The sequence below is a fragment of the Doryrhamphus excisus genome, linkage group LG14, assembly GCF_037039965.1.
Source record: "Doryrhamphus excisus strain RoL-2023G ecotype Guam linkage group LG14, RoL_Dexc_Guam_v1.1, whole genome shotgun sequence".
Taxonomy (NCBI): domain Eukaryota; kingdom Metazoa; phylum Chordata; class Actinopteri; order Syngnathiformes; family Syngnathidae; genus Doryrhamphus; species Doryrhamphus excisus.
The window spans coordinates 10,972,474-10,989,950 of NC_136370.1; the positions used below are offsets into that span (position 1 = coordinate 10,972,474).

General features: G+C 38.3%; 1 protein-coding gene across 4 annotated transcripts in view; it reads left to right on the forward strand.

Annotated features, from left to right (window-relative positions):
* babam2 (BRISC and BRCA1 A complex member 2) overlaps positions 1–17,477 on the forward strand; it is a 94,458-nt gene that overhangs the window by 37,231 nt on the left and 39,750 nt on the right. For all 4 annotated transcript variants that reach the window (XM_058089944.2, XM_078796022.1, XM_078796024.1 and 1 more), the window contains 5 exons: positions 474–629; positions 2,038–2,114; positions 4,459–4,553; positions 13,509–13,703; positions 17,222–17,296. In XM_058089944.2, coding sequence (XP_057945927.2) covers positions 474–629; positions 2,038–2,114; positions 4,459–4,553; positions 13,509–13,703; positions 17,222–17,296 — 598 coding nt within the window. The remainder of the gene's footprint in view (positions 1–473; positions 630–2,037; positions 2,115–4,458; positions 4,554–13,508; positions 13,704–17,221; positions 17,297–17,477) is intronic.

Sequence of the window (17,477 nt, forward strand, 5' to 3'; positions counted from 1 at the left end):
GTTTTAAAGATGGTCTTGAAAGTCTTGAAAATGTACTCGTATTCATTATTATTGGACCATTGAACTAGCTGATATTGTTTTTTGTTATTGTTGTTTTTTTATTGGATTTCTGAGTCTTGAAAAAAAATATTAATTATTTACTCATAGATTGATTTTTCTTGTACAGAGGAAACATTACTTTTTATCATTATTTCATTGCAAATATTTGGAAGTTATTTTAGCACAAATGAAATATGTAGCAGAGATACTCTTTAGGCACCTTTGAGTAAACTTTGAGTATTTCATTGCCAGACATAGTGTCTTGGTTTTGCAACCAGAATATGGTCACACTATTATAAACCCTGAAATATCACATAGCGAAAAATGTCACACCTGAAATTTATTTTTGTATGCCCAAACATGTATTAATAACCATGGTTGGGATAATAGTTCTTATATTCTTGGTTATTTAAATTGTTGTTGCCTGTTTTCAGATTCGTCAGGGTGGATAAAATGAACAACATGTCTCCAGAAGTTGCACTGCACAGGATCTCACCTGAGTTGCGGCCCCTGCTGAGCAGCGTGGTGCGGAATGGCCGTGTGGGACTGGACTCCACAAATTGCCTTCGTGTTACAGATCTCAAAACTGGGTGAAGTGTATAATTTTGGTAGCAGTCATACTTTTAAATGAGAAAGTTTTTTCATTTAAATATCCTGAATAGGAGTGTCATGAGGTAATCGAATCACGAGACGAGGCGAGATTTTAATGGGGACCTATTATGCTTTTCCACCTTTCTGACCTATACACGTAGTTAGAATGTTGTATTCTCGTGTTACACGATGCCAAAGTTTCAGATAATGAGGTTTGCACATTTGGAAGTGAGCCCTGAAAGAACTTTGGGATGGCTCAAAACGCTCTGTTAAAAGGCGTGGTAAAACTGTCCCTTTAAAAAAAAAAACTGTCCCTTTGTGACATCACATTTTATCACATTTTATATGTAAACTCTCTTCCCTCCCCCAAGTGCTGCTCCGCTGTTTACTTGTTAGCAGTCCCCTGAAAGGGAATGCCACATTTGTTAACAATTTCGAAAGACTCCACCATCAGGCACAAGTGGTTCGCGTCCTGATTCCCTATCAGCAAAAGAAATGTATTTTAATCTGTCAACGGCATTCATACCTATGGACAATTTGGAGTCACCAATTAACCTAGCATGTTTTTGGAATGTGGGAGGAAACCATAGTACCCAGAGATAACCCACGCATGCACAGGGACAACATGCAAACTCGGCACAGAGATGCTTAAGCAGAGAATCGAACTCAGGTCTTCCCGATCTCCTGACTGTGTGGCCAACTGTGTAACCACCCGTGCAGCCTGAGCTGATATCCTGCTGTAAATTGTAATTTAAAATAGAATATTACAGAATTCTGTAATAAAAAAATTGCATTTGATTTGTCCATAAGTAAATATGTTTTATACACATAAACATTTAAAATATGTGGTATGTGTATATACATCAATGAGAAAGTAGGTAGTTGTGCTTCTACAAAGTTTTCAAGCATTTCAAAATGCACCAACATCAAGTTGCACTAATTCGGACTTTTGTTTTGGGTCTTTATCTTTTTCGCAGGACAGAGTTCTCAATTATTTTCTGCCATGCCCCCACAGTGGGACAGAAATGTTTTTGCCACCCCGATTGGAAATACGATTGAGAAACTGAATCTATTTATTTATCTGTACTGTGCAGACTGAAGTCGAAACTGAAACTAGCAAAGTGGAGACAAGTGAAGCATACAAACGTATTCAAGAGTCAAATTGCATGCTGATTATGACAAATTTATACATGTTGGCAGATCTGCATTAACATTGAAAATCCTCCCCGCCTCTAACACACCTGTGCTGACTTCAAGCATAACACTTTGCTTTTAAAGGGACTAATCAATACAGACGCATTTCAGTGCAATTAAATGTAATTGGCTGGCAGCTTGTAAAATGCTATTGACTTATTTGTTTGTGCTTGCTGACTGTATTGTTTTGTTCTTGCAATCCTCCATGTTTAGATGTACATCTTTGACCCCCGGTCCCTGCTGTGATCGCTTCAAACTTCACATCCCGTATGCTGGAGAAACCCTAAAATGTTCGTAAGCGTATTTATTGTACATTTGCTTTAATGAGTTCAATTTGTTTATTTGAACCAAAATGTGGTATTATGGTATAAGAATCTATTTGGATTTTTTTTGCTTTTTGGTGGGGGATACATGCATTCCCAGGTCAGCTGTGAGACGTAGACCGTCCAGGGTCCTGTAAGTCTGCTCCCATGCCTCTTAGGACATGACCAGAACACATCGGTGAGGCGTACAAAGTAGATGTCATAGCCACTTTATTCGGCTCCTCTTAGGCCATGTCCACACGAATGTGGATATTTTAATAATGTATTATATTAAATCATTTTTTTTGTCATTCTGGCCTCAAGTCCACACTCAAACGTAAGGTTTTTGTCCTTTTAAAACAGAGTTTTTGGAAATCTCAATCTTACTGTTTTTAATCCAGGCCTTCTTACTTCACTATGACTTTTAATGTGAGATGTGAAAATAATTCTAAAAACAAATGCAGAATGAATCCTTTGATGTCTGTAAGATACACTGAGGTTTTGTGTGACATCATGCATGATGGGGAACTGAACTGCAATTTCACAGGAATGCTATTAGACGTTTGGGCTAAGTACAAGTTGTATCACCTCTATGGTATTCAATACCACCTCTATAGTATTCATTTGTAGTGTCAATCTACTTATAAAGGCACAATTTTCATTTATCTGTTCATCAAGTGCAGCTCTGAGTAATTGTGAACAATTTAATTAGGGTACATTGTCTAGGCACTGTGTTTATACAGTATATATATATATATATATATATATATATATATATATATATATATATATATATATGTGTGTGTGTGTGTGTGTGTGTGTGTGCGTGAGTATATACTGCCATGGTTTTGGAAGATGTCTTTATTTTTTGGCGATATGGAGGGTGCAACTTTTGAAGTAAACAAAAAAAAAAACAAAGCCATTGGCATTCGTTGTGGCACATGGCATCTCTGCAACTGTTGTATTTCCCTGTGCTTTGGCCCGAGGACGAATGTTTGTTTAATCAAGGATGCAGGGCTGCAGGTTGGTGTCTGCCGGTCTGAGGACCTGCCCACTTATAGCATGCACAGGACACTCTGCACAGATCTAAGCATTATGAATTCACATCCAGTTCCACTCCACTACTCTACCTGTTACCGGGAAACAGTCTATGGATTTTCTTCTTTTCTATATTAAGACATTGTGACCTGACCTAAAATAATACTAGGCAAAAACATGTTACGTTTTTGTATAACCTGTTTACCATTTCAGGTAGGAGGTTCAATACATAAGAACCGTGGTATAACTTGCTCTAAGAACCATTTTTCTACCTGGATCCATGCCAGTACATCTTTCACTGACTTCCAGTATCTTGCAAAACATCCTCTTGTCCGTTTACGTCTTTTCCAGTGGAAATTTACTTACAAAATGTTTAAATGTGTCTGCTGTCGTCAGTGTCAGAGTGACCCCAAAAAAGCAGAACTGAACAACCCATAAATAGAATTGTGCAACAAAGTATCAGAACATTGTGAATTAGTATCAGCAAAAAGTTTTTATGATCATACTATGATTGCATTGTATCAAGTATCAACACTCATAATTTTTATATGAAATAAATATTGATACTTGAAAATGAATTTACAATCGTTGTCTGTTTGCTAAGTCAATGAGCTTATTATTATTATTACACAGATTTTTTTCAAGTTTGTAAATACATATTAACTAATATGTTATTAAAAGTACACATTAAAGTTGATAAATGTCCGGTATTTGTCACGTGTTTTATTGGGATGCCATAAAAGTTAAAAAAAAGTAAGAATTATCATATTGAATAAAAAAAGAATGGCATTGGCCATCACTACTCTGTGCACCATATCATTTTATTTCTACATTTTAATTTCACGAGACTGAATTTGAGCGGCTTCACTGCTAAATGTCACGTTTGGTCATTATGTTAGGTGCATGAATCAAAAGAACCCAAGGCACAAATCCATGTCATGCGGAAAACACAACAGTTAACAAGACATTTATGTCAGATTCAGCTGTCAAGTATTGTGACTTCACGTAATTAGTTTTTTTTTCTTACTGCAGATACTCAAAAATTATTTTCAACATCTCAAAAGCAGGCTTAAAGGTCACTGTACATTTTTTAGGTTATGCCGCACAAGATGGGTACATATTTGCATGGATATATTTTGAAATATTCTTTCAAGAGGACATTTGGGGATCACTAACTGATAATATTAGTTACAATAGAAGTTGATAAACTCTATCCATATTATATATCGCTTATCATCATCAGGGTCGCAGTATAGACTATGGACATTAATAAACTGTTTTCTTCTTGTTCCAGGGGATATAATATTTAATGCCCGCTATCCAGAATTGCCCCCAGATTTCATTTTTGGAGAGGATGCTGAGTTTCTGCCTGAACCGACAGAATTACCTGTAAGTGTGTCGTTTTCTATTTGTATGTCTCTCCATTGTCAATCGGGTGCTTTTGTGTAATCATGAGATCATTTTCAGCTCTTTGGCTGCATACTGTAGGAGATTAAATATTACACATTTTAATATGATTAATTACAGTTTTCAAATTAACCATGATTGAGCACCATTTTCAACTCTGTCTATAATATGACAACTATTAACAGAAAGATATGTGACAGGACATGATTCTATGAATTTATATTTGTACGTATTAACAGTTCTAAACAAAAATGAACATCAAGATAAAAGATACCACACATCTGAAAATGTATTTGTCTGCAGTCTAATAGTAGCAGATCATTTGAATCACACTTTGGTGGTGTTGTTATGAGCAATTGGGGGGGGGGGGGGGGGGTTATGCTCCAAGACACCAAGTAATTGATGTAAGTTGCATTCTTCTGAGTGTATTTTGAAGTTTGGACCATCTTATTGTTATGGACTCAAATAGTAGGCCTGAGTAACTGTATTCTTAATATTAAGCCACAGCAATACAGTTGTCTGTTCTAATCTTTGTAGCAGCCTAGCATAAAGCAGCTAAATTCCCCTGCTTGTGTCAGAGTCTGGGAGACGAGAGGGGAGTGTTGCTCACTGTCTCATAAATCCAGCTGTGCACATAAGGGGAAGTACCTTTGCTGAGCCAGGGCTTGGCAGCCCTTTGCGTGTTTATTTTCTCACATATGTTCTTGCAGTTTTACTCTTCATACATTTGGCTCAAGATTTTTCCCCCCCCCCTTCACATTTTCAGCAAGTGCGTCCCCTTACACATTAAAGAACTGGAATTCTGAGAAAAGTCAACCCCCCCCAAAAATATCCCCTGGGAAAGGTTGAGGCCATGTAGTGTATTTTTGGTGATTGATTCTATAGTCGACTAAATCAACTTGTTCCCTCACAATATGATTCTAATTATAATCATCAAAGGAATGAACATCAAACCTTGTCGTTATCGATTCATTTTTCTCCATAGAATGAGAAAACATGAAAAACTGAATCATGAAGTATAATTTCTCAATGTGTTATTGTGACTTATAGAAGACGCATTCCACATGATGACTGAAAAGTATAACAACAATGCAAATGAACCTTTTTAATAGCTGTATAGTTTGTGCCAGTTACTGTCTACCACCCATTTATCGAGGATCAGTTTAACAATAGTCCAAGTAGTGCAAACCTAGGCTTTAGGGTGTAGACTGTGGCTAATTAGCCACCATGGCAGTTACTCTTCAGCTTCATAAAATAAACCGTTTCTGGAAGAGTGGAAAGTCGAGGCAATGTAATGATGACCTCCAACCTGGAAATAAGTGTTGGATATAAATGTGATTGCCCAAGTTCAACTTGCACTTAACCACTCCGACACATTTGATTCGTGCCACATGGTTGCTTTGTTAAAGGTGACTCAACTGTGGTGGACACAGTGGAACTGTAGTCTGACTTTTATGGAACATGTAATGTTGACTTTACCATGTGATGAAGTGTAATATGGCAGCTCTTCAATAAATCACGGTGCTAGGGCTAGAGCTGTTAAAACCCATAGCTGATAGTAAAAATGTTTATTTCACATCTAAAATAAAAATTCCAATGTCCCTGATGTGCATAAGGATCACTGATGAGTTTAAATATATTAGCACTGCCACCAGTAGGGATATTATATCCGACATGGGTTTGATATGGTGCTGCTGCTTACGTGGTGCCTGACCAAGTAACTTGTGATATTTTATCATTATAGTAATGTGTTGCTGTGTGCATTGTTGTTGTATAACCAAAACAAATGTCACTTTCAGTCATGCTTGATATGCTTTGCCATTGATAATTTGCCACAACACAACCGGAACAAGTATTTTGGCTGCATAATCTTAATTGTTTCAATTAAATAGTGGCGCAACTTGGCTCGCACCATTATATTCCAGTGAATTCCAATAGGCGGATTGTTTGCACCATTACATTCCAATGGATTGCAATTGATTGTGACATTTGGTTCCACTTGGTGCACACTTGCACCAAGCAAGTGGCGCAATGAAGATTTTAAACATTTTGAAATTTTCTTGCCGCCAAACTCAACTTTTGCTGCCGTTACAGGCCACCACGAGCCATTTGGGAGGCAGTTTGAGCCACTGCACGCCACTAGGAACTTTATTGGTGACACGGGGCGTCACAGCAAAATTCATTGGTGCAAACTGGAACAGTGGACTCTTGGCATCAAAACTGAAACAAATAATAATAAGAAGAAAACCTTCAAAACATTATGTCAGGCATTTAATTCTTTTGTAAACATGTAAACTGGCTCAGAGGGTATGCAGTGCGTGTAATGATTAGCAAATGCACACTCGGAGGCTTTGTTCACATTTGGTTCAGTTAAAGCAGGGGTGTCAAACTCATGCCATAGAGGGCCGAGACACTACAGGTTTGCTTTCCAGCCGGTCACTAAAGCATGTGATTTTGAAGATGAACCCACCTTTGGTTTGAGGGAAGGAGCTCATCAATTAAATCTCCTGCTGGAGAAACTGGTTGGAAAGAAAACCTGCAGTGCTTCGGCCCCCTGTCGACACGTGAGTTAAAGGAAATCGAGAGGACCAATCTTAAACTCCCAGCAAAAAAAAAAAAAATAGAAAAATTATCAATATCTGACAATATGCACATGCTTGGTAAACGCTGTCTCTCTTGCTGAGTCCTAAATGTTGAGTTTTGCCATGTATTATGTCATAAAAGCTTAGTCTTGCAGACAGGTTGTGACTTTATACATGTGGGTTTTTTTTCACTGTGCAGTGTTGGTTTTAGATGACTAAACATTGGTTGGAACTTGGAACTAACGATGTTAGTTGGTAAAGAACTACACAGCCACTGATTGGGACGACGACTTCCGGTTCCGCTGCTAACGGAGACATTTTGTGATAAAAATATTGACTCACATTGTGTATTATATTAATAACATAACAAAAAGTGCACAAAATGTTTCCCTTACCCGGAAATGCACACAAGCCAAGGCAATGTTTTTGCATACATTTTAGATGTAAAACTTATATTATATAGCATTATATTTGAAGTTCAGCATGTCAGCCACATACCTTTTCAAGTGCTTGTTTGATATGACGTAACTGTAACTGTAGCTGTTGGATGCCTGTTGGATGAGTGGGTGTCCACCTCGTATTTGTGATGCTTGTCTAAAACTGAACAAGGGGTAGATATAAAGTAGGAGTCCTGGTCTTGTGACAGTGTGAGACCACTTTTCCCAGGTGCTATAACTGACATAAAAAAGAAAACACGTATTGATTTTTTTTTTGTCTTTCTTTGGTCTTCTTTTTTTCCTTTTCCATTGACGTCAGGTTTTTACATCATGCTCTCCAGTAATAGCTCATGGTGGGTGAACGCATTTTTGTGAGTTTGCCATGCTGTCCTAAGATTCTTTTTCCATCTCAGGATAAAGGTGTAGCGACAACTGATTCTTTGAAACAATTTATTATACCCAAGTTAATTTTTGGTTTAAAGTTTTTTTTTTCTATCAACTGCTCCTTCTGCCAAAAGAACATTTTAACTGTGATGTGGGTGGAGGGGGGGTGACTAGAGAGGAGGAAATGACAAAGACAGAGGCAGGAAGGGAGGGAAGGTGGAGAGCAATACCAGTTAAAATTACGTAGATCACTCTTGCATCAGATTTGATTTTTTGTACTGTTGTTTACGCAGGATTTTCATTTGTTTGTTTTTGAACAAATTGATGTCTAACTTTAATTTGTCTTATGACATCTTCGTCTGTTTGCACATTGATGGAATGGAATGCTGTGATTGTGTAATTACATGCTTACACACTTCTTTCTGCGCTTACAGTTCAGTGTGTTCACCAAATTATGAATATTGAAAACCATGTGTGCCTCGTACAAGTGATGATATAGATAATCAATTTGCCCATAAAGAACACACTTGTTTAAGGGTGGGGCAAGACAGGGGGGTAAGTATGTGCTTAAATGCAACAATAACACTTAACTAAACTTTTCTTTCTTACTCATCTAATTCTACTGCCACACTGTACCTATCTTTTGGGAAGTCATTTGTCAAGTCTAGACTTGGCCAGCAATGCATGCTGGCACTAAACATTTTGGGAGTTCCCCCAACAGCTTTGCTTTTTTCCAGTCAGTGTGTATTTGGCCAAAACGTTGTGCTTTACTCTAATGGCCTGCCTAGATTCTGCAACATGCTTGCACTTATTCATTCATTGTTAGATTGGAATTTCCATCAACATCAGCAGCATTGTGTGCTGTGTGTCCAGTTGCTGTGTTGGGGTAAATCAGCTGAACACAAACATCGATACGGTTTGAATCTTGCACCCTCACTTTATCACTATTATCACAGCACGATTGCTGTTTTGTGTTTAACTAGTGCCTATTATTAGTAGCAAAATATTGAAGTGCAAGTTATATGTTGTCATTCTGGCCACTAGGCATCAGCAATGCCACAAAACATTGATGATACATGAAATTACATCATTACCGTCACACTGCATGTAGTCTGACATCTGGCATGTCTGCCAGGATAGAGTGATAAGACGTTCTCCTCCTATTCTGTGTGGAAGTGGTGAGTTTTTTTGCTTCATATTTTCTTTCTTTCCAGTTCTTCTAATTCGTTAGCTTGCTAGCATGATATGTAGTCCTGAAATGGAAGCCCATGACCACTTTTCTTTCCATGGATCATTTTTAATAGATATGATTACTGCAGATGGATCTACATTTTGTATGAAGAGCTTTGTCTGTTATTAGTGACTCAATTTCCTTGAAGTGTAATTTGTTCTGCTCTTGATTTTTTTTCCCCCTTGCATTTTAAAGACTTTCTTCTGAGAATTGCATATTTTTGCACTGTGAGACAATGACAGTTTGAAGCTTTCAGCTCCCAAAAGAACAATGCAATATGAAGCGATTCAAATTACTTCTTGTAACCGTCTGCCAATCTTTAATTCCAAGTCTTGGTGAGCGCTTCCTATCTGCTGCCACAGGTCGTCACTGGATACTTTTCTAACAATGGACCTCGTGTGGCCTATAAAGTTAGGTCAACCTGGGCATAGTGTACCAACTGGAGCTATACCGCTTCCTTCCTGCTTTTGCGAATAATGCGTTCCAGGTTTTATTAGGGCTTATTATTGGCAGAGCTCACTGACATGTCTGGGAACGCTCTAGGCAGGCGAGGCATTGTTTGCAAATTGAGAAGCTTGATGGAAAGTGGTTTAATTCCTAAACCTGCAGCTCATAGATGGGAGAAAACAAGTGCCACAAGACAATCATCCCTGAACATATTGGTACTAAAAGGGGTAAACCAGTTTAAGAATGCATGGGTTTTTTCCCCCCTGTCAACAAGTTGAACTGTGTTGGACACAAACTGCATGTATCACACTGAAGAAACACTGGGTTGAGAATGCCAAGTGTCTTAAACACATGACAAGAGCAATTTAGGATGATCTTAGACTTGGCAATCTCTGGGGGCGAAAGAGGGTGTGAGCCCACTCTTGAATTAGAGACTAACAGATTAATTTAATACTTGTTGTGAGTTGTTTAATGCCTTGCACTTTTAAGTCAACAGCAATTTATTGGATCTGGTTGCCAGGAACTATAAAAATCATATTCAAGACTTAAAAAAAACAAATATTTTCTGTTGGCCTATATAATTATCTTGCATTTTCAGATGCCAGCCCCTCTCTCATTGGCCCAAGATAAATACTGGATTCGAGGGGGTACAGACAGATGGCACATGAAGACATAATTCTGTCAACATGGGACGATAGAGTGTGAAGACACCATATATAGGTGTGCATGTTGTTCTTAAAGGGACACTGTATGTATCAACAGGCACATAGACATCGGTGAGTATTTTCACCCTGTATTTTAAAGTTGTTTTGCAAGCATACTTTATGCAGTATATGTGTAAGTAATAGTGTTTTCCAAATTTATGTCATTAGTGTTAAATCTTCAGGCTAACCAGATTTTTTAATACCAATTTTTAACACTGATATTAAACCAAATCTCCATCATAACATGATTAAATGTAGTTTATTTGCATTCATTAAAGAAGGCTGGAGGTTGTATCATGAATAGAATTAATATGTAACACAGGTCTATTAACCTGTGTGCTGTGATTAGATTGCCGTAGATTAGATTAGATTAGATTGGACTATAAAGTCCAACGGAGTGTTATTTTGGCCATGCACTATATATCCCCTATGGGTAAAATAGTTGTTTCAAACAGCACTCAAAATAACATGACTTGCATTTTTAGTTAGTATATAAAAATGATATGGCATAATAAATTGTGATCATTGCATGTTCTTCTCTTCCCTTTATGAGATCTTTGCATTATCCAGAGGGTTATTTTATACATGAACATGGTATACAGAGGTGTTTTTGCACAGAGTCTTCAGCAGAGTACAGTGGAACCTGTGTTAACATCAATAATCTATTCCAGATGGTCAGACTCAAACTGAAAAACACTCGAATCAAATCGGTCCTATACGATATCCAATTAATCCATCCAGACATGCAAAATGTTAACCTAAAACACTTAAAAAAGGTTTTACATATACATGACGAATGAAAAGGATAAATTAGCATTTATTGTCCCTTTTACCATGATAGAAGACCTGATTGTTGACAGAAATGGCTACGACGAGCAATGAGGGAGGAGAACTACAGATAGGGTGGCAGCTTCGAGTTTTGCGATGAGCGATCTCTTAAATTCAATAGTGTTTCACCTTGTTTATCAAAGTGCTGGAATTTGCAACTCCATTGTGGGTTATTTTGAAGCTGTGGTCAATAAGCACTAGTGGTGTAACTGTGTTAGTTTGCAAAGAACCACAATATCAACCACAGACATCATAGATGAGTAATGGAGGTCAGTGTTAAATTACTTTGTCTCTCGGTTTCCATGCTAACACGGTGCTAACGGGGCGTTTTGTGTTTAAAAATATATTCCAAACACATGAAGAATAATGTTGTGTGTCAATAACACAAGAATATGCGTGTCATATTGTACGATAAGCGGGAAATGTACTCGAACCAAGAACCACAACTGTTCAATACACGTGTGCCAAACCGTGACCACAATATCAAACAACATTCAGTTTTATTATAATATATTATTTATTACAATTAAAATTAAAGAAGGCAAGATAATTATATAAAAGTATTGAACTGTATCACAAAGGCATGGAACTGAACTGGGAATTTTGTGTATCGTTGCACCCATAGTGACTGGGATTAAGTACATATTAAGCCTGAGGACACTCCTCCTGTAATTATTTGGGGAGTGTTTCTGCTGCATACCCGTCTGAAAATGACAATTAGTGAGTTGTCACTGACTTGTATTTTTTCTTTTCAGTGAAGACAGATCTTTTTGTATTGGTTTTGTTCAGTATATACCCATGAAAGATGTTCCACACCTCCAATGACTGAATTTCCTGTTTCACTTGCTCTTTGGTTCTTTTTGTTGTAGGATCAAACTTTTTATTTGCTTACTTTTTATTGGCCTTGGCCTACTTGGCTGAGCTCTCCAGTGCTTTTATTTCTTCCTCTTCCACCTCTGATCCCGCCTGTCCTCCTCAGTGTAGATCCACTGATATTCTGTGTCACAATCCTGACACAGCATTTCTTCAGTCTCTTTTCCATTTCGGCATGCTCCTGCCCCTGGGCCCTGACTGTTGTGGACAATGCCCATCCTTGTTTGCATCGCCCCCTCATTTCGGGAATCCCGGCATTGCTGGTAACCACTGGTGGATCAGGATGATGAAATCACTGTCTCTGTTTAGCTTGCCCTTGCCATTGCAAGGGAGTTAAGTCACTTCAGAACAATGGATTCTTTCTCCATGTGGTCTAATACGGAATGCCAGGAAGACAGACAGACACTCGGCCAGTCAGTTGAGGAGACACACTAACCTACGTCAACAATATTTCAAAATCAACAACAATTCTTAATATACTGCACAAAGGTGGAGCTACAAATTATGTACCTCCATTCTAATTTAGTCATTGAGAATTTTGTTCTGCATAATGCTTGTGTGCATGCACACAAGTTGGGCATTTAGTGTGGCATTGCTCTGAGGTCATGATGGTTGAACCGCCTGTTTTTGTCGGCCCAACTATCAGAATCAGTTGGCAAAGTAGTGGAAAAAGTACCACTGTCTTTGAATGTAATGTGTTTCCACCAAAATGTATTTTGTACAAGGTGCTGATTTATAAATGCTCTGTATGTATGTACAATTGTATATGTATTTATGTTGAAGTTAGAGCTGCAACAATGAATCCATTAATCGATGCTGAATGGATTACACAATTAATTGACTACTTTTTTGGTAATATCCCCCGGTTTCAGTCTCTCCAATGTGATGTTTTTTTTTATCTTTGTGTTTTAGCCAAAACAACATATGACACACTCATCAATTCTGACTTTGGAAAACAGTGATGTCCATTTTTGCTCAGTGTACTCGTACTCAGCATGCAATTTGAATACGCTTGTATGCCTCACTGTTCAGTTTGTTGCATTTTGTTGGTTTAATTTTCAAATTATCTGTACAGTACAGATAAATAAATAGATATTATCAGTTGGGTTCACATCTCCACTGGACCTCTCTGTGTTGAGTTTGCGTGCGTGGGTTTTCTCCGGGTACTCTGGTTTCCTCCCACATTCCAAAAACATGCATGTCAGGTTAATTGGCAACTCCAAATTGTCCATAGGTATGAATGTGAGTGTGAATGGTTGTTTGTTTATATGTGCCCTGTGAAATGTTAAAATCCTCTATTTAAGAGGCAGGAATTCAAAATGTGCGATTTAAAAAATAAACCCATTTCATTCATTAATTACCAGTTATTAATTAAAATACTTGTTAGTTGCAGCCTTAGTTGAATGTAAGCAAGATTTTGAATACTGAGCAAAATGTTTTGTCTTCCACAGCATTTGGTCCGATGGGATTCAGGCAACCCAGACTGTTTGCTCCAGCTTGTCAAGGAACTTATCCAACAGTACCACCACTACCAGTGCCAGCGCCTCCGTGAAAGCTCCAGGCTTCTCTTTGAGTATGATAGCCTCCTTGAGGATCCTAACTATGGACGCAATATGGAGATTTATGCTGGACACAAGAACAGCTGGGTAAGGACAAATCCACATAGATTCAGTTATGAAATGTCCATCGTGTGATAACTGATTTCAGACAATTACAAATAAAATATATTTATTAAATAGACATTACTGTTTTTACTGTATATGATTCTAGGAAATCCAACTCTGGACTTGAAAAGTGATAATAACATCTAAGCAGTGGTTCTCAAATGGTTTGGCTGCAGCACCTACGATCACCCTTCAATGATGAATGATGACCCAAATTACGGACATTTTTTAATGGAAGCTTCTCAAATAGCTCATTTATTTAATACATTTTACCTAACTTTGAAATGTAAAAAGACTGAAGGTGTTGCAAGCAGTATATCCTGTTCTCTTCCTGCTCTGAGCATGTGAGCTGTGCCCCAAGTAACACACATGCGCAGGAGACTTTTCTTTGTTTTGGTTGTGTCTTTTTGAGCCGTTTGCCAACAGCCCTTTTAATGAAAATACATTGATCATTTCAGCAACAACACTATTAACTAATTCCAAATTATTTGAGAAGGTTTCCAGCACAATTTACTGTATATCTTTTGGGGAGTTGAATTGGAGCATTTGCACATGGACCTGGATGAGAAGTGAAATAAGAAGTTAAAATTAAGCGAATACAGTTGCTTTGATTCAACGCTCAGTAGGTAAGTTTAATAATAATAGGAGGACCATTTGTTCTGTAGACCACCCCTCTGCCTGAGCCAATAGATCAAATTGGACAAACAGTACCGCCATGCTGTACTTGATGGTCGTCACTGGGGGCAAAATGTCCCCATGCAACACAATGTGAGCTTTCGCTTTATGATGCTCTCTCTTCCAGTAGATATCTAGCTGTGTGTTGGACAGACGGCACCTTAACACAATGTCCTTCCCCTCCTGCTTAAACGTGACCAAGTCTCCAATAAATATGGCACGCACCTTGTGGTGGCATAGCAAGCAAAGAGGACAGATGCAAGCTGTGTTCAGAGACATCGGGTCATTGTGGCAAAGCCATTTTTAGTAGGTTGTGGTTTCTTTGCCAAAAATAATATGTAATTACGCACCAGTTGAGAATCACTGATCTAAAGTCTGTTATAACAGAGACTCTTCTCCTTGTTAGTTTATGTCCTCTTAAGTGAATCTATTTTATATACAGTTGAATTGACTTAAGTTGGTCCCATTTACAGCATGTCGCCAACACCACATTTGTTTAATAGTGGAATATTGAATAAATGAAGCATTTCAAGTTTTATTTCAAATTTGGAAAGGTTTTGTAGTTAAGCTGTGCAGCCAAGATGGCGACTATTGAGGGTGGTGAGTGTCCAGCATTGCATACTCGCCATTTTGACCTTTTTGAGTGCAACATCCAGGTACTGTTGTACTACTTAGTGTGAAAGCAAGTACGGAAGTATGGAAGTGCACAAATTGAGACACAGTATATTTACAGTAGCATGGCTCAAAACCTACAACAGCAAGTAACAATTATTTTAATAGTTGATTAATCTGAAGATTGATGTTTAATCAGTTAGGCCCTAGATATAACTTTTAAATATGAACCAAACACAAACAGTTGGTTGTTTGGTAGAAAAGGGGTAAAAAAATGTTTATCACTGTTTTCTAAAGTAAAATCTTATTTTGCCTGGATGACTAAGAAAATTCAAACTACTATTCACATTTGCGGACCTGAAATTATTAGAGCAACAATCGATTCATCATTGATTCATTGATAAATGGTTGTAGCTCTACTTTTGTAATATCAGAACATTTTCTGCAAAACAGTAATTGAGGAATATGTAAATTTTCATTAGCAATTTAAGCACAGGTTCACCTTATAATTTGAGTTGATCATGCCATTAATCAGTTTTGGAAGTCATGCATATACAGTGAAGAAAATAAGTATTTGAACACCCTGCTATTTTGCTATTTCTCCCACTTAGAAATCATGGAGGGGTCTGAAATTTTCATCGTAGGTGCATGTCCACTGTGAGAGAGATAAACTAAAATGAAAAATCCAGAAATCACAATGCATGATTTTTTAACAATTTATTTGTGTGATACAGCTGCAAATAAGTATTTGAACACCTGTGTATCATCTAGAATTCTGACCCTGAAAGACCTGTTAGTCTGCCCATTAGAAGTCCACCTGCACTCCATGTATCATCCTGAATCAGATGCACCTGTTTGAGGTCGTTAGCTGCATAAAGACACCTGTCCACCCCATACAATCAGTAAGACTTTAACTTGTAACATGGCGAAGACCAAAGAGCTGTCCAAAGACACCAGAGACAAAATTGTACACCTCCACAAGGCTGGAAAGGGCTACGGAGCAATTACCAAGCAGCTTGGTGAAAAAAGGTCCACTGTTGGAGCTATCATTAGAAAATGGAAGAAGCTAAACATGACGGTCAATCTCAATCGGAGTGGAGCCCCATGCAAGATATCACCTCGTGGGGTCTCAATGATTCTAAGAAAGGTGAGGAATCAGCCCAGAACTACACGACAGGACTTGGTCAATGACCTGAAAAGAGCTGGGACCACCGTTTCCAAGGTTACTGTAGGTAATACACTAAGACGTCATGATGTGAAATCATGCATGGCACGAAAGGTTCCCCTGCTTAAACCAGCACATGTCAAGGCCCGTCTTAAGTTTGCATATGACCATTTGGATGATACAGAGGAGTCATGGGAGAAAGTTTTATGGTCAGATGAGACCAAAATAGAACTTTTTGGTCATAATTCCAATAAGCGTGTTTGGAGGAAGAAGAATGAAGAGTACAATCCGAAGAACACCATCCCTACTGTGAAGCATGGGGGTGGTAGCATCATGCTTTGGGGGTGTTTTTCTGCACATGGGACAGGACGAGTGCACTGCATTAAAGAGAGGATGACTGGGGCCGTGTATTGTGAGATTTTGGGGAACAACCTCCTTCCCTCTGTCAGAGCATTGAAGATGGGTCGTGGCTGGGTCTTCCAACACGACAACGACCCGAAGCACACAGCCAGGAAAACCAAGGAGTGGCTCCGTAAGAAGCATATCAAGGTTCTAGCATGGCCCAGCCAGTCTCCAGACCTGAACCCAATCGAAAATCTTTGGAGGGAGCTCAAACTCCGTGTTTCTAAGCGACAGCCCAGAAACCTGACTGATCTAGAGAAGATCTGTGTGGAGGAGTGGGCCAAGATCCCTCCTGCAGTGTGTGCAAACCTGGTGAAAAACTACAGGAAACGTTTGACCTCTGTAATAGCAAACAAAGGCTACTGTACCAAATATTAACATTCATTTTCTCAGGTGTTCAAATACTTATTAGCAGCTGTATCACACAAATAAATTGTTAAAAAATCATGCATTGTGATTTCTGGATTTTTCTTTTTAGTTTATCTCTCTCACAGTGGACATGCACCTACGATGAAAATTTCAGACCCCTCCATGATTTCTAAGTGGGAGAAATAGCAAAATAGCAGGGTGTTCAAATACTTATTTTCTTCACTGTAGGAAAGGCATATAATGGCTGCTACAAAATGCTCTAATTCTTCTATTTCAGACAGGAGAGTTTTCCGCTCGCTTTCTTCTCAAACTCCCAGTGGACTTCAGCAATATCCCTGTCTATCTACTAAAGGTAATTAACTCAACATCATTACACGTATTGACTCATGATCACTCCGTCTGCCTAGAAAGACATGGTATGATATCACATTTTTGTTTTTACACATGCATGTCTATATGTTTTGTATAAACAGGATTTGTTCAAAATGAAATTCAACCCTTGTGAATGAATGAAGACCCAAGTCTTTGTGGAG